Genomic DNA, 17,413 nt, shown 5'->3' on the forward strand with positions numbered 1-17,413 from the left:
TCGGTCTGGATCTCTTCTTGGTGCACCGGGGTTGACTTTGTGCTCGCCTTTGGTGTGAGAGGCTTTTGCAGTGTCTCCGCCGCTTGGGTGGACATTTCATGCGCTCTGGCTTCGTCCAGGGCGTTTGCCAGCGTCAGATTGCTTTTCGATAGCAGCCGCCTCCGCAATCGCATGTCTCGGACCCCCCTGATGAGTTGCTCCAGCAGCACCTCGTCCAGGTCTCGGTACCCACAGTCTTTGGATGCTTTCCGCAGGGCGGCCATGTAGTCGCCGATGGATTCGCCCTCTAGCTGTCGGCGCTCTCCAAATTCAAAACGCCGCACGTATTTGGACGGTGTTGGCGCGAAATGGTTTTTTAGCAGGGTTTGCAGAGTTTGCCACGATACCGATTGTATCGGCGTTGGCTCTGCCAGGGCTTCCGCGATGTCGATGACCTCGGGACCGCAGTGGCTCAAGAAGTATGCCCTTTTGCGGTTGTCTGGAACTCCTTGCAGTTCGTTAGCTTCTAGAAAGCTTTCGAAACGGGTCATATACGTTCCCCATTTCTCTCTAGCCGGGTCAAACGGTGCGGGCGGAGTGTAACTTGCCATCTCCACTTTTCTGCCCTGTGTTTGCTGGGTTCGGTTCTTTCGTGCTTCAGCTCGGTTCTGGTGCTCCTTAGCCTCGAGATCCCATCCTCGTCGCCAGTGTTAAGTTCGGGAAGTAACGAGGCTGGAGACCAGGGTAGTGACAACAGCTCTTTAATATATGGTGAACCCAGCAACCTGGCTGGGGAAAAACAACCCTTTATATACTGTTTAACCGGCGGCTTCAACCAATCAGCAACGTGCTTGTTTCCCGCCCAAAATATTTAAAGATACATAACAGTTTCTTTTTAATAGCAAGCTAAGCAACCAATTTTAGCCTAATGAGTTGTGTGAATGGAGCAAGTATGATTACTTTATTAAGCACTGTATCATTTGAAGCTAGAAAATCTGAAAAAAATAAGATTTTATCTGATTTTTCAAAGTAGTCAAAATGTCAAAGTATGAAGAGAAATTAGAAAACACTTAGAGCAGCGTACAAAGGAATTTTAGTGAACAAGCAAAGCCAAGTCAATTTAGTAATCCTGACATTTCTTCTGGAGCAGAATCCCCCAAATTAATAAGAGGGATGGGGGGAAAAGATCACTTCCTTCTTTTCACTTTGTCTTTCAGTGAAGGAAAGAAATGAGACAATCAATGGATTTTCAGATGAGTTTTTTTTTTTTTTATTTACATTTATATCCCGCCCTTCTCCGAAGACTCAGGGTGGCTTACAGTGTATAAGGCAATAGTCTCATTATATTTGTATATTTACAAAGTCAACTTATTGCCCCCCCAACAATCTGGGTCCTCATTTTACCTACCTTATAAAGGATGGAAGGCTGAGTCAACCTTGGGCCGGGCTCGAACCTGCAGTAATTGCAGGCTGCTGTGTTCTAATAACAGGCTTCTTACAGCCTGAGCTATCACGGCCCAAGGTTGAGTTTCGGAGTGAGTGCAAAAACTACCTAAATACCTCATTAGAAGTTTCTTTAAAGAGCAACCTGAAAGACTGTCTATAGCCTGGCATCTCATTAATCTGTTTTCAAAACTTGAGATGTCAGATGCTTATGCCTCTACTAAATATCCTATCCTCAAAGTATAGTGTAATATACTGTGCTTAACAATGCGTAGTTATGTCTAAATGGTGCCATCTACTGGCCACTGTCTTTTTTCTTAATAAATCAAGTACATAATCTACCAAAGAGCCTTCAATATCTCCCACCCCAATCAGAGGGAAGCACTCTTTTTGAGTTTAGCATATTAGCAAAATGATATTAACTAAGTCTCTATTAGTTACAACAGTGTAATACATTCATATTCAATGATGCAAAATTATTTTATTTTATAATGATTTTATTATCAAAATATTTACAATTTAAAGCATAAAACACTATTGGAATTAATTTTAAATAAATTAAATACATATTATATATAAAATATTACAAAAATATTATGTTTCATATTTAATCTCCTTTAAATAAACTTTTATTTAAAAATAAGGAATTGTGGGCTTAGATATTCATACCTTTTCTTAACATTTCATATTAAGACAAACAAAGCATATGATGGTTTAAGAGCAATGTGTGAATACATTCCTACAATTGAAACAATCAAATTTGTGGAACTGTAGAATGAACAGAAATTTTAGATTACAACTACAGATATGCAGGGGGATTTTCAGGAGGGAATGTTGATCCTTCAGGAGTAATTTAAATTACTAAATTACTAAATTACTAATAGATGTCTCTGTGTTACTTATTAAGCTATTCCCTAATATAATGTATAAATACTTTCAAACAAATTTCCATTTAAAAAATTAGTTCTGGGTTTATTTTGGAGGATGATTTTTAGAATTGTTTCACTTATACTTTGCTTCCAAAACAGGTTTGGTCATCTTTGATTCACACAAAATTGCATACAATTGTCCAAGAAATAAATACTATTCGTAATTTAGATAATACAGTCCTAATCCCATAGGGATGAAACATTTTAAAAATCTTGATTCATTTCAAGACATGCTATTGACATTAGAGGACTACATGTAGGTACATTTCTGCAAGTTTAGGCTTTGGCAGAGATAATGAATTATCCCATTCTGAAATTATTCTAAGTATTAATTTGATAACTTCAAAAACTATAGAAAATTATACCCTAAAAATTAATATCTCCCTTTTCTATGTCCAAACTGAGCTGTTCCCTAGAGGTATTGTAAATAAATGTACCATAATAGTTAAATATTCCCTGATGACTAACAGTTGTGAGGTCTCTTCTTGAAACGTCACAAAAGACAAAATGTACAATTTTACATGAAAACGTCTACATCCACCTTTAACCGTTTTCAGTATGACAAAAGTATCATTTATAAAAAAAAGTATAAATTGTCAACACCTTTGTTCTAGATTTACAGAAAGTGAAGGGAGCTATCAGAGCTCAAAATATCAAGGCCAGAAGATATCCTCAGGTGGACAGTATATAAGGCTGGAACATATACCATGCTGCTTGGACGGCTTCTATTCTTCCTTGATACATTGCCAGAATTAGAACAGGATTGTTGTGGTGGGACAGGATGCTTCTTCTCAAATCATTATCCTCAAGGAATTTCCACTTATCCATGTCAGAAAGGCTTCTCGAAAGGTGACTTATCTCAGTCCATGAGTGGCTGGATATCATTTCAGAGACGTCCACATTTACTGGCTGAAAATAACAAAACATAATAGTTTTGGATGTGCCTCCTTTCAACTTCCTTTCTGCACCACTTATTAAACTATTTTATTATTTTATCCCTTCCACTATTTTTAATATTTTAGCTCAGTTTGAAATCTGCCTAAGAACTCTGTAATATTAGGCAGATTATTGGAATGATTAATAAATTAGCTATTATTTATCCTTTCTTTCAGAGCAGGGCTTCCTAAGCTTTTTTCCATCACATCTCACTTTTGTGTAATTTTAATGTATACACTTCCCCTAAAAATCCAAACTTCAAAAGGAACAAAAAGGAACAATGAAAATATTATAATGAAAGTTTGGGAAAATTGAATCTACTGCAATAATATACAAGGAAAATTTGGCAGTAAAATCAGAAGTCGTAGTCATGTGATATCTCCTTAATGACCTGTGGTGACTCACTTAACAACCAAATGGTAAGTGGCATTGTAAGTCTACCATGTTCACTTGATGTTTTGCTTAGAGATCACATCACTTAGGCAACGAAGTTGCTGTCCCAATTGTGCTCACTAAGAAAGAACAACCTGCACTCCTGGAAAAGATGGTAAGTTTAAATCGAATCTAAAATTGTATAAATCCATTTTAAAAAGCATCATATATGGAATAGATCAGTCAATTGTTTCCCACTTTAATATAGTCCTTCCTGGATGAAGATGGAAAAAATTATCCTATGGAATATTCCAGGGAATTGTTAACGCTTCTTTGAGGGAGGGTGTTGTTGTTCCCACTGCCTTGAAAGGCAGTGGTGAGGCCCCTCCTCAAGAATCCCTCCCTGGACCCAGCTGTTTTGGGAAATTACCATCCAGTCTCCAACCTTCGCTTTGTGGCGAAGGTTGTTGAGAGTGTGGTGGATATCAGTTACCCCAGTACCTGGATGAATCTGTCTATCTAGACCCATTCCAGTCTGGTTTCCGGCCCGGGTACAGCACGGAGACGGCTTTGGTCGCGTTGGTGGATGACCTCTGGAGGGCTCGGGACAGGGGTTATTCCTCTGCCCTGGTCCTGTTAGATCTCTCAGTGGCTTTTGATACCATCGACCATGGTATCTTGCTGCGCCGGTTGGAGGGTTTGGGAGTGGGAGGCACCATTTTACGGTGGTTCTCCTCCTATCTCTCTGACCGGTCGCAGACGGTGTTGACAGGGGGGCAGAGATCGACTTCGAGGCGCCTCCTGTGTGCGGTGCCACAGGGGTCGGTTCTCTCGCCTTTCCTGTTCAACATCTACATGAAGCCGCTGGGTGAGGTCATCAGTGGTTTTGGGGTGAGTTATCAAGCTGATGACACATTTCCACCCCGGACCACCCCAATGAAGCTGTCGAAGTGCTGTCTCGGTGTCTGGAGGCCGTGCGGGTCTGGATTGGAAGAAACAGGCTCAGGCTCAACCCCACCAAGACTGAGAGGCTGTGGATGCCGGCATCTCGGTACAGTCAGCTGCAACCGCTGCTGATTGTTGGGGGCAAATCATTGGCCCCAATGGAGAGGGTGCGCAATCTAGGCGTTCTCCTGGATGGACGGTTGTCTTTTGAAGATCATTTGGCGACCGTCTCCAGGAGAGCTTTTTACCAGGTACGCCTGGTTCGCCAGTTGCGCCCCTTTCTAGACCAGGATTCCCTATGCACGGTCACTCATGCCCTCGTTACTTCTCGCCTAGACTACTGCAATGCTCTCTACATGGGGCTCCCCTTGAGGAGCACCCGGAGGCTCCAGTTGGTCCAGAATGCAGCTGCGTGGGTGATAGAGGGAGCCACTCGTGGCTCTCATATAACACCTCTCCTGCGCAAGCTGCACTGGCTACCTGTGGTCTTCCAGGTGCACTTCAAGATGCTGGTCACCACCTTTAAAGCGCTCCATGGCATAGGACCCGGATATCTGCAGGACCGCCTTCTGTTACCATATGCCTCCCACCGACCGGTGCGCTCCCATAGAGAGGGTCTCCTCAGGGTGCCGTCAGCCACACAATGTCGGCTGGCGACCCCCAGGGGGAGAGCCTTCTCGATGGGGGCACCTACCCTCTGGAATGAGCTTCCTCCTGGACTCCGTCAACTTCCCGACCTCCGGACCTTTTGCCGCGAGCTGAAGATGTATCTATTCTTTCGAGCAGGACTGGCATAACATGGGTTTTAAATTGGATTTTAAATGGGGTTTTATATCAGGTTTTTTATAATTTTAATTTGGCCATATTGAATAAGTTTTTTAAATGGATTTTATTGATATGTATTGTATTTTATCTGGCTGTTAACCACCCTGAGTCCTTCAGGAGAAGGGCAGTATAAAAATTAAAATATTATTATTATTATTATTATTATTATTATTATTATTATTATTATTATTATTATTATTATTATTATTATTATTATTATTATTATTATTATTATTATTGAAAGCACCGAATCATTTTCTAAGGTTTCAAGACTTAAATCTTAAATGTGTCTTAAATACTGTAATATTTTCTTAGTCAACTTTGTCACTTGATGGGAAAAAATATATATATTTTTCATAAATCAATATCCAGCCATGAAGTAAAAACTTCAAGCATTATTAAAAAAAAGATGTTCAGTTTTTTATCGAAACATGTGATTTAACATAAAATACATATGATATAATCTAGCAACCAGTATTTCTCCAGGCCTCAAGGAAAGTCTCTTTTTTCAGTCCTACTACCTAATATTCTTTATTAAAAATTTTAGCATGTGCTCGTGGCTATTTTCATATTATAGAGCAATATACTACTGCTGAGCTATGCTCTTGGCCTCCAGCCATCCACCATTCTATGTACCATTAAAAACAATAAACAATAGCTTTCTTCATAACTTACTTGATTAAACAATTTGCGCTTGGAAACTACCTTCTGATTCAAGGCTTGAGACACTGCTAAAAAGCACAGGAAAAATAATGTAAGTTACTGCGTCCCAAAACAATATAACAGCCAAAAATTGCATTGGATTCTTCAAGAAGCTGGAAAAGGAACATACCTTGTAAGAGTGAATGATTTTTCTGCAAGAGAGAAGGGCAACGGAGAAACAGAAGGAAAGAAAAAGAGAAAATTAGTAAAGTAAGTAAAAGATCCCATTTTTTAGCAATTGCTAATATAAACATATCTGAATTATTTTCTTCATTCTGTAACGAATCATTTTATATACATACAAAGAATATTGTATAAATAGTCATTTATATATTTATAAATATATTTATAAATCACACATTGCTCCCAGAAGCACAAAGCTGAAGCCTGAAGATGACGAATGAGACTTTGTCGAAACGTCGCCAAGACACTTCCAAATTTACGCGGGAGAAAACCCGAATAACTAAAGACCTAAATATATTTATTTTATATTTATAATATAAATATATTTATATTTAATATAAATATAAATATAAACCATTCTATGGTTCTATGACTATATAAGTATATGTATTTTTATTTATTTTATTTATTTTGTCAAGCATGTATTTGATAACAGATACAAGTGTAAACATAATTATGAATTCATGAAATAGATACAAATAAAAGGAAACATTAGGGCAGGGATTGTAGGCATGTTGGTGCGCTTAAAGACCTCTTAGGAATGGGGTGAGGTCTACAGTAGACAGTCTAAAGTTGAAGTTTTGGGGGTTTGGGGAAGAAACCACAGAGTCAAGCAGTGCATTCCAGGCGCTGACAACTCTGTTACTGAAGTCGTATTTTCTGCAATCAAGTTTGGATTGATTTACCATGAGTTTGTACATTATTATGTGCTCTTGTATTGTTTTGGATGAAGCTGAAGTAGTCATTGATACGTAGGACATTGTAGCAGATGATTTTATGTACTACACTTCGGTCAGACCTAAGACGGTGTAGTTCTAAGTTGGCTAAGCCCAAAATTTCAAGTCTGGTGGCATAAGGTCACTCTTCTCGTGAAATATCTCTGGACTCGTTCAATTGTATTAATGTCCGATATGCAGTAAGGGGTTTCAGATCAAAAGCATTCTCATAAATTGCTTTTAAAGTTAACCTTGCTCTCATCTATTATCAAAATGAAAGTCCATTCCCAAAACACTTGTTCACAGAATTAATGCACTTCAGTTACTAATTTAATTTATATTTAATATAGAGATTTCTTTAAAAACAGATGATATCAGCCCAGGAAAAATTACTGAGACTACAGCTGTCAGGAAGGTGAATTCGAATCTTCCAATTTGAAGAAATCTCTCATTGGTTCCAGTAGAAATGTTGTCTGAATGTACAATTTCAATTTCAGAGGACTGCAGCAAGAGTGAAAAAAGTTCAATTTTTCTTTCATCTCTGCTGTAACAATTTATATAATTTAAATCTGTTTAAAACAGACACATTACATTTTAATACACTTTTTTTGCTGTTTAAGCTCATTCAGACAATATTTTTATCTCTTTTATCCACATACAAATAAATACTCAAGATGATGAACATACCTAATAGTCCTGCTTCCTATTTTATCTACAACCTTGTGAGGTAAGTTGGTAAGTTGGTTATTTCTACGTAGTATTGCTGTTACTATATATAATATAATATATATATATATATAAATCCAATAAATAATTGGATTTATTACTTTAAAACAAATGATTGTGAAAATGTCTTACTTTTTCTTTGAAGATGCTTTTGGATCCAGATAATGAATGATACCACTGATAGTACAGAAAGCCCAGTGAGTGATGTACCAATTGCTACGAATTTCCCAAGTGTTGAAGAACCTAAAATTTGAAAATTGGAATAAATTAGAAGAGTATAAACTCTGTTCTTAGAATCTATTGTTCTAGACAGCAATGGTAATCTACTTCTGAAAAGCCTTGTCAAGAAAATTGGACAAAAGAAAAAAAATTACTATATATTATTCCAGTAATTAGTTCCTATTTATTGTATGAGGATGATTTTTCAAAATTCATATATCTTCCCTTGGCGCACAAGTGGTCCATCAGCAATCCTGTTGTGTTCTAGGAAGCCAGTCCAGAGTACTCTAAATATTATGAAAAACTGGAGCTTTGGATTGCTATATGCATTTTGGTTAGGATTTAAGAAGCAAAATGGCCACCTTAGAGTTTTCAGATGCTTAAGCCCCCAAATTCATGCACTTAAACTCCTGAATTCTCCCCCAACTGTTCCTGATTCTATGACTTTGATGTAGCCCTGCCTCAAAGTATTAGAAATCGCAAATATAATATTTCCACATCATAAAGATGTTTATTTCATAAAATTCTAGTAAAATCCCTGTCAGTACAATAAGTATGAAAAATGAATCCTGGCATGCATGTAGCACTGGTAACCAAAATATATTCCTGGATAGTCTGATCGCTGTCTCTTACCTTCACAAACAGGAATTGGCTGACTCCAGTGTCCATCCGATAAGCACTGAATCTGGGGTGAGCCTCTTAAAGTGTAACCCTTTGCACAAGCAAAATCACAGGTTGACTTATACTTCAGTTCTGTACCATGATGGGAACAATTCAGAAGGCTTCCTTCTGATTGACGTACTGCTTGACATTTCACCACTGAAATAGAGGAAGATCGTGCCATAAGTCATCTCATATATGGTCAAAGAACAGAACATAGAAAAACAGCAACAGTAAGTCACTAAGATAAAACCTTCACCTTCACATGTAGGTTCCTGTCCATCCCATTCCCCTGATGCACCACAATGGAGCATATTGGGGCCTTTCAAAACGAAACCTTCTTTGCAAGAAAAAGTGCAAGATGAATTCCAGGCATAATTTTCAGAAGGGGTGGAGCAGTTGAACAAACCATGTGCAGGCTGCTGTAGTGCAGGACATTCCACAACTAAAGACAGAATTGTACTCTGTTAGAATGGGCATCTTCCTTAATCAACCAGATGCCTATTGGCTGAAGACAAACTAAAGCTGTGAATTTCTTATCATAGTACCGAGGTTACATTTAAACTCCTGATCTCTCCTCCCAATTATTTATTTATTTTCTGTTTCAAAGTCTACTACCAATCTCCATAATTTTGCTGGCTACCCTAGGAAAATTATTTGGTAAATAAGAATTTATTGTTTCCTCAAAAAAAGATTATGAGTTGAAGGGCTAGAGACTTAACTTCATTGCGGCATAAAAAATTAATTATGTTTATTGCAGCCCATATAAATTATATTTCAACAAGATTTCCATTGCTGTTTTGAATTTTGGGATAAATTCCCAATAAAAATATCTTGAATTTCACTGTCCTTTTTTGGCAGTGCATTGAAATTCATAGTAATCTAAGGGATGTTCTATCATTGGAGTCAAAGGGACTAGTCTAGTTTAAACTGTAAAATCATATTCTCCATGCTGAAAATAGAACTCTTGAAATACTACTTTCTATAATTTATTTGCACTTTCTTTCTTAAAAATGGGTACAAAATTCAAGATTCTTATAAATTCTTATAAGGATTCTTTATAAACATTTTCCTTGTGCATCCATTGTTTATAGACTCATCCTAAATCAAAGAAATTATACAAAGCTGCTTGGTAATGCAAAGCTTGATATAGTTTGATATATAATTTCAGCAAATGTATGGAGGTGACAAACGGCAATGTCTCATTGCTTTCAAAGTTTACCTTCACATATAGGAACTGGATCAGACCATTCACCATTTGATGAACAATGAATGTGGGATGATCCTTTCAATGTGTAACCCTCCATGCAACTAAATTGATAGACTGACTTGAAACTTGGATTTGTGTCGCCAGAAGAATGTTTGGCTATTCCCATTTCAGGAGGCTGCACTGCTACACATTTTACTGCTGGAAATAAACACAGCACATGCAACAATTTACTTTTTTTGTGTGAACAAATTAATTTAGTCACAGAAAGTTAAAATACAAAATGCCAAAATATTCAAAAAAGAAAGAGAGAATTAAAAATCCCAACAAAAAACATTGAATAGAAAAAAGAAAAAAAAAGAAGACTAACACATGTAGACATAACATCCTCCCTAACTGAATGCTGATTAATATAATATAGCAATGGTAGTTTCCCACCCCTTGTGAAACAGGCCAAAAGAATTTTAAAGTGCTGAACTACCAATCTACTTACAAGCTGTTAGCCTGTCATCTATAAATTATATTAATAACAAAATAGTTAACAGAAAAAATAATAATAACAAACATATAAATGTAATAAAAATTGTGAGCAATAATAAGAGAAAGACAAGATTGAAATTCCAAAATTGTCTGTTAACAAACTATTATTGTAATCAAATTGTAGAAAATTTATCATGGCTTCAATCCCAAATCATCCCAAATATTAACCCTAATTGGTCCCAAATCAAATATACATATTTGTTTCTTTATACCTTCTCTTATCAATTGCTGATTGATTGAATAAAATAAATCCAATCTTCAAAATCAGCCTATCTTGCTCCAAAAAACCAGAAAAAATCATTCCTCAATCTGATTAAGTCCATTTCCCACTCTCTTTCAAAACCCTTTAAAGAAACATTTGCCACTGATCCACCCAGAAAGTTCTCTGCTATTATATAAAAGCCCAAAGTTACACTTCTATAAGGTTTATGGAATTGGCTCTATTCTGAATCTATATTTCTTCCTGACCAGGATATAGTTGAGAAATCACATTTCTTTTTAATGTTCTCCAGCATCTGTGTTATTTCTGAAATTACTTCCCAATGAATCTGCTACTTTGAGTTCTTTTTCTGGGTTTAAAGTATTTAATGTCTGTTTTTAAAAAAAAAATATTTTTCCCAGATTTTATAAATTCATCTAACCTTTTAGGAAAAAAAATCAGTTAAAGGCTGCATATTGCTAGCCAGACGTCAACCTCCTCCTTCTCTCTATAATCCAATATGTTGTTGCTCAAAGCAGGGAGGAAGGAAAGAAGACAGAGAAGATATTTTCTGACTATTTTGATCAAAGATTTGCAGCTTAATTAAATAGAAATACAAAGACATGGAAAGCAAAAATTGATATAAGCAGTCAAATAAGTTTAAGAAAGAAAAAAAAAAATCCAGCCGGGGTTGATAAGCCATCTTGTTTTGGAGTCTGACACATCAATTTACTTTGGTGATATATGGGCCAATTCACTACATTAAAAAATATGTCCGGTAGGAAAACAATACTAGAAACTAAGATAAGAAGGTACCTTCACATTCTGGTTGTGATGCATCCCAGAGTCCAGAAGCATCACATTGGAGTTCACTGGATCCATTCAGTTTAAATCCTTCTTCACAAGCAAACTTGCAGATGGAATTCCAGGCAGAGTTTCCAGAAGGACCAGAGCAGCTCATGGAGCCATTAGCTGGAGGCTGTAGTTCATGGCAATACACGGCTGTAAATGACAGAATTTAAATTATCACTTGGAGTAAAAAAATATGGTGTGTTGTATTTTCATACAATATACGTATGTTCATATAAAATAACATTTTTATTGTCATTTTTTTACTATAGGGCAATTATATATAAAAATAATGAGTTTGGAGTTTAATATTGTGTAAATGGGAAAGGAAGTTAATTGACTTTGATGTAGCCCTGCCTCAAAGTATTAGAAATCACAAATATAATATTTCCACATCATAAAGATGTTTATTTCATAAAATTCTAGTAAAATCCCTGTCAGTACAATAAGTATGAAAAATGAATCCTGGCATGCATGTAGCACTGGTAACCAAAATATATTCCTGGATAGTCTGATCGCTGTCTCTTACCTTCACAAACAGGAATTGGCTGACTCCAGTGTCCATCCGATAAGCACTGAATCTGGGGTGAGCCTCTTAAAGTGTAACCCTTTGCACAAGCAAAATCACAGGTTGACTTATACTTCAGTTCTGTACCATGATGGGAACAATTCAGAAGGCTTCCTTCTGATTGACGTACTGCTTGACATTTCACCACTGAAATAGAGGAAGATTGTGCCATAAGTCATCTCATATACGGTCAAAGAACAGAACATAGAAAAACAGCAACAGTAAGTCAATAAGATAAAACCTTCACCTTCACATGTAGGCTCCTGTCCATCCCATTCCCCTGATGCACCACAATGGAGCATATTGGGGCCTTTCAAAACGAAACCTTCTTTGCAAGAAAAAGTGCAAGATGAATTCCAGGCATAATTTTCAGAAGGGGTGGAGCAGTTGAACAAACCATGTGCAGGCTGCTGTAGTGCAGGACATTCCACAACTAAAGACAGAATTGTACTCTGTTAGAATGGGCATCTTCCTTAATCAACCAGATGCCTATTGGCTGAAGACAAACTAAAGCTATGAATTCTTCAACAGAATACTTACAAAATTTGTGTTCCGCAATAACTATATAGTCCTCAACTTAAAATCAGTGACTGTTCAAAGTTACAACAGCACTGAAAAAAATGACTTATGACTGGTTTTCAGTCACAACCTTTGCAGCATCCCCATGGTTACATGATCAAAATGTGGATGCTTGACAAATGGCATGTATTTATGATAGTTGCAATATCTTGGGGTCATGTGGTTACCTTTTTCCACCTTCTGATAAGCAAAGTCAATAGGGAAGGTGGGTTCACTTAACAGCTGTGTAACTAACTTAATACCTGCAGTGATTCACTTAACAACTGTGGCAACAAAAGTTGTAAAATGGGGAAAAATTCACTTAACTTCTGTCTTTCTTAGCAAGAGAAATTTTATGGTCAATTGTGGTCGTAAATCAGAGACTGTAATAAGTGACAGGTAATAGAAGGTAGAATAGAATGTAATGTAATGTGATAATCTTTCCAATCTGACTAACAGAAATAACTCATAACATAATAATTCAATAACACAGACTCAGACAATTTCTCTTTGGTTTTCATTTGGTTTCAGCAGTCAAATGTACATACCTTTACAGGATGGAGATGGTGCAGACCATTTTCCAGAATCCGTACATGTTATTGATTCCATGATCTCAGTCGGTTTGTAACCTTCCTTGCATTGAAGATCACAAGAAGAATTAAAGCCAAAATCCTGTATTGGATGTTTGCATGTAAAGATACCATGATCTGGGTCTTCCAATTGATTGCAAGTTATTACTATAAGAGAACAGAAGAGTTTGGATAAAGCATTTGTTCCAAAGTAGAACAAATGGACAAAATGGGAAATCCACAATGAGTTTGAACTAACTAAATGACTAATTAATCATACCATGTTCACAGTCACGTCCATAGAACCCTTTGTTGCACTGGCAGGTGTAATTGTTAATTGTCTCTATACATTCCCCACGACCACTGCAGGAATCTGGAGTACAAGAGGCTGCAAAACAATTAAGCAGATTATACTGTGAAACAGTAATGATATTATGGCTATTATAACACGATAGTAGAATAAGGTATTTCCAGTGGTGGGATTCAAGTAATTTAACAACCGGTCCTCTGGCCTAATGAGTTCTTCCAACAACCAGTTTGCCAAACTGCTCAGAAAGTTAACAACCGGTTCTCCCGAAGTGGTGCGAACTGGCTGAATCCCACCACTGGGTATTTCCCTTTAAGAAGGAAAGAGGGAAAATATGTTTCTATCTTGAAGATTCATTTTCCCCTTTTTGGCTTTTTGGCTTTCTGGTGCTCTTTCTTTTTTCCTTTTTAAAAGCTGTCTGTTATATTGTACAAATTTCAGTGGAAACATTTTCCACAATGAAAAAAAAAAAAAAAGGACAGAAACAGCCATTTACATAAATTACAGAGATTTTTCCAATTTCTTGCTTTCGTGCAAAAGTGTTTCCACAATTTCTTTCATATGACTTCCCCATACTAACTCCCTATCTTTGCACTTCACAAGATACATCCAATGTTAATTTGATTGGACTTCCATTTACAGCCACCAACAATTATTATAACTGACATTTAAAAAAGAATTAATACAGCTCTTTGGAATATTAGAAGCAGAATCCATACAATGAAATTACTTCAGATATATTCTTACAGACGTCCCATTGAGATTTATCATTGATTTACAATTTTATATCAAGAATGATTCAATCTGAATCTAACACCTTATTTTTCAACATTTACTACAGTCTTAAAAATAGATATGTATTTTTCCTACTAAAAACAGTATAAACAGTAATTAGAGTGATATCAATCCATACCATTATAGCACAAAGCTCTTTTAGTTTTATAACATGGTTCATCATTCCACTTTCCTGAATCTTTTGTTCGTTTTATATAGATCTCGACACAGTCCTCATTCTTTTTTCCGTTGTTTGGTTCACCTTCAGCCCAGTTTTTAGCTTCTTCGGTCAGTTGCTTGTTTGTTCCAACCCATCTCCATTCATTCTCAATTTTTCGGATACCAATCCAGTAATAATTTGAATTTCTAGGAAATGTTGCATTTAAGTAGTGAATTTCCTCTTTATTCTGAATAGCAACCAGATTTGTAAAATGGGTTTTACACCAGTTCTCTGCTTTGATGTAATTCATATTTTCCTCTGAGGCATGGTATGTCCAGCCGTTGATAACCTTAAATAATAAAAGTCCTAAAACAAGAGATAATAACAAATTGTTGTGTTAGAATTTAGCTATCTGAGCTAACATAAGCCCTAGAGACCAGAAATATAGTTCATGCTAAAAGAAGACAGAAATAAAGGTAGAGAGGATAGCTATGGGAAGAGGAATGGTTTTGGTTTAAAAAAATAGGTGAGAGGTAGCTATGCCTTCCTATGAATTGGATGGAAAAGGAACAGAGCACAAAACTACCAGCCAAATGTCTAGAATGGGCTTCTAATATGGAAAGGAACCTAAAGCTTTTCTTTGGTTGAAACCAAGTACTTGATTAAGAAAACAGAATAAAAAGGAAGTGGATGAAGTAAGTATAACAAGTGATCTAGAAAAGATAGAAAGAGGAAACAGACAGGAATGATAGTCTAAGTTTTGAGAATATTAAAAAAGGAAGAGAAAAACAAATCTGGTGATAACTTTCTCCTTCGGATAATTTGGAAACATTAAGCAGATCCTGGTAAATTTTTGATACCATTCACCCTCATACAAACATAAAATACACAAAGTATCCTGTACTTTAGACATTAGTTTACTATCTGATTTTAGCCAAAATATTTTTTTCTAGTTTGTATTATTAATGTAATTTTTAAAAAGTATAAAGTAAGGTTCCTGCTTCAGTGAACAGAAACCCACCGTAAGAAATGTTGCTTCTACTCAGTCGGGAAGGCTCCTAAGATTTGAAACACTCACTTACCATAGCAAAGAGTGGAGAGAACGTGAAAGATATTCATCACAGCAGAAGCAATCTTAAAACCGTCTAGCTTTGTTCCTGTTGGCAGTGCTGCAGTGTCTGGATTAAAAAAAAATTAAAATAGCAGATTGTTGTAAATTGATAAAATAAGTAATCAGTTTTCTCAAGTGTGTGTGTATGTATAAATGAAATCATACAATTCACATGCAGTTATATATTAAACTTAAAATCCAAACAAAAGTAGCAGTTAAATTTCATCAGCCTTCTGACATACAAAATTCTTTTTCCCTCTCATTTTCCTCTTCCAGTAATTAGCAACAGATTGCTCAGTGAAATTGCAGGATTACAGGATCTCGTTTTCAAGAGAACTAGACTGAATCTGTTTGAAACATTTGAATGCTGTAAATACAAATTGGAGCTAGAATGATGTTGAACTGGAGGAAACATTCTACATGCATACTTTTTAAAGTATAATGTTAAAATAGCTTATTCCTTTTCCCTCCCTTAATCTGCCTTCCAAATGAATTGAAATGATAATTCCCAACAAGTGGCATTTGGTTATATTGAATTAGCCATGTTGGCTGGGAATTCTGAGAATTGCAATTCTATCATTAGGAGTAAAATTATTTTCTAGACATGCCTAAGAATGTCTAGAACTTCACAAAGTGAGACTTACAAACTGTATGTTAGACTTATATATTTTTAAGAAAATTCAGATTGAATCTCTGTTGAATTTATAATTTCATTTTAAAGGGCAGATTAATGTGTAAAGTAATGTATATTTAATAATATAAATAATACTTTTATTCTTTGATCCTGCATTATAAATGCATTTTCTAAAATAAATTTAGCAAATAGTCATTTTAAGATGGAATGAATGTTGTCATTACTCACATGTTTTTTTTCTATTCAACTTTCCTTTTGGCATCTTTTGAAAAATAAAAAAAAATCTCTCAAAATTTTGTTTTGTTTTTTACTTACCAATAGTGAGTGAGGAATGTGAAATCTTAGTGCTAGTTAGATGAACAGAATAGTTGTCTTCTGCAAACTCAAGCTTTAAACTGACACTCTGCAGCTTTCACTTCTTGATCGTTGGCCTGTTACTCAGCTCACTGCCTTATATAGAAGACTCCAGCCACTTTGGAAATCCCATGACACATCCAACAGGATATTACCAGAAGAAAGTGAGAATTTCCCTAGGTAGGAAAAAAAATCCTTGGAATATTCATGATGTTAAAGCACTAAGACCACCTCCCTGCCTTTTCCGTTTGAAAGCATTTGTCCTCATGAATATCTGATTGCAATTCCTGGACACACATGTTTGTTTTAATTAATCCGCATTTTTAAAAATGATGTGCTCAAATTCTTTTGTTGATGGAGCTATTCGTGGAATTGGATTCATTTCAAGGATTTTTTTTCAACATTTTTTCCTGTTTAATTATGGAGGTGGAAAAATTCCTTTTTATTCAATTCAATCCATCCATCCATCCATCCATCCATCCATCCATCCTGTTATCTAGCAACTCATGGCACTAAAAATAGCCTTCCTCCCTTTAATTTTAACTTCATAAAACCCTGTAAGATAGGCTATGTTTGAGATATAGGGCCTGACCCACATTTGTTCCTTGAGTACTATACTGTAGCAGTAGCTGCATGTATACCTGAACTTGTCGTCGCTGATCCTAGTTTGTTACCTTGGCTCCTGCCCTCATCATGATTGCCTTGTGACTCCAGGCCCAGTTGGGATCTATTGCCTTTACATGTGCAGGATCAAGGACTTCCCATTTTAAGGCTAGCTATGGCTCAACAGAAGAATATTTTCATGATTTGAATGAAAGATACAATTCTACTTTGTCTCTCCACAAATGCATGAAGCTTAATTACTATTGCAAATAAAATTGCAAAACTTGTTGTTCATCACATTTGAAATGAAGTTTGTAAGGATTTTCAGGCTGTTCACAGGAAAAT

At 36.2% G+C, this 17,413-nt stretch overlaps 1 protein-coding gene across 1 annotated transcript; it reads right to left on the minus strand.

The window, feature by feature from the left end:
- Window positions 1-2,043: 2,043 nt before the first annotated feature.
- Window positions 2,044-16,558, minus strand: SELE (selectin E). The gene is made up of 15 exons (XM_058177781.1): window positions 16,427-16,558; window positions 15,449-15,544; window positions 14,346-14,732; window positions 13,406-13,513; window positions 13,105-13,293; window positions 12,246-12,431; window positions 11,960-12,145; window positions 11,398-11,583; window positions 9,858-10,043; window positions 8,895-9,080; window positions 8,609-8,794; window positions 7,889-7,999; window positions 6,262-6,283; window positions 6,105-6,160; window positions 2,044-3,260 (listed from the first exon to the last, which is right to left on the minus strand). Exons 2-14 carry the CDS (start codon window positions 15,483-15,485, stop codon window positions 6,109-6,111), a joined length of 2,022 nt encoding a protein of 673 aa, XP_058033764.1. The 5' UTR covers window positions 15,486-15,544; window positions 16,427-16,558; the 3' UTR covers window positions 2,044-3,260; window positions 6,105-6,108.
- Between the last annotated feature and the right edge of the window lie 855 nt (window positions 16,559-17,413).

The sequence above is a fragment of the Ahaetulla prasina genome, chromosome 3, assembly GCF_028640845.1.
Source record: "Ahaetulla prasina isolate Xishuangbanna chromosome 3, ASM2864084v1, whole genome shotgun sequence".
Taxonomy (NCBI): Eukaryota; Metazoa; Chordata; class Lepidosauria; order Squamata; family Colubridae; genus Ahaetulla; species Ahaetulla prasina.

Coding starts and splice junctions, on each gene's coding strand:
- SELE (XM_058177781.1), bottom strand. CDS start 15,485: ATGAATATCTTTCACGTTCTCTCCACTCTTTGCTATG. Junction 13,514..14,345: donor AAGAGCTTTGTGCTATAATG/GTATGGATTGAT, acceptor ATTGTTTTGCAG/CCTCTTGTACTCCAGATTCC. Junction 11,584..11,959: donor GCCAATTCCTGTTTGTGAAG/GTAAGAGACAGC, acceptor TGTCATTTACAG/CCGTGTATTGCCATGAACTA.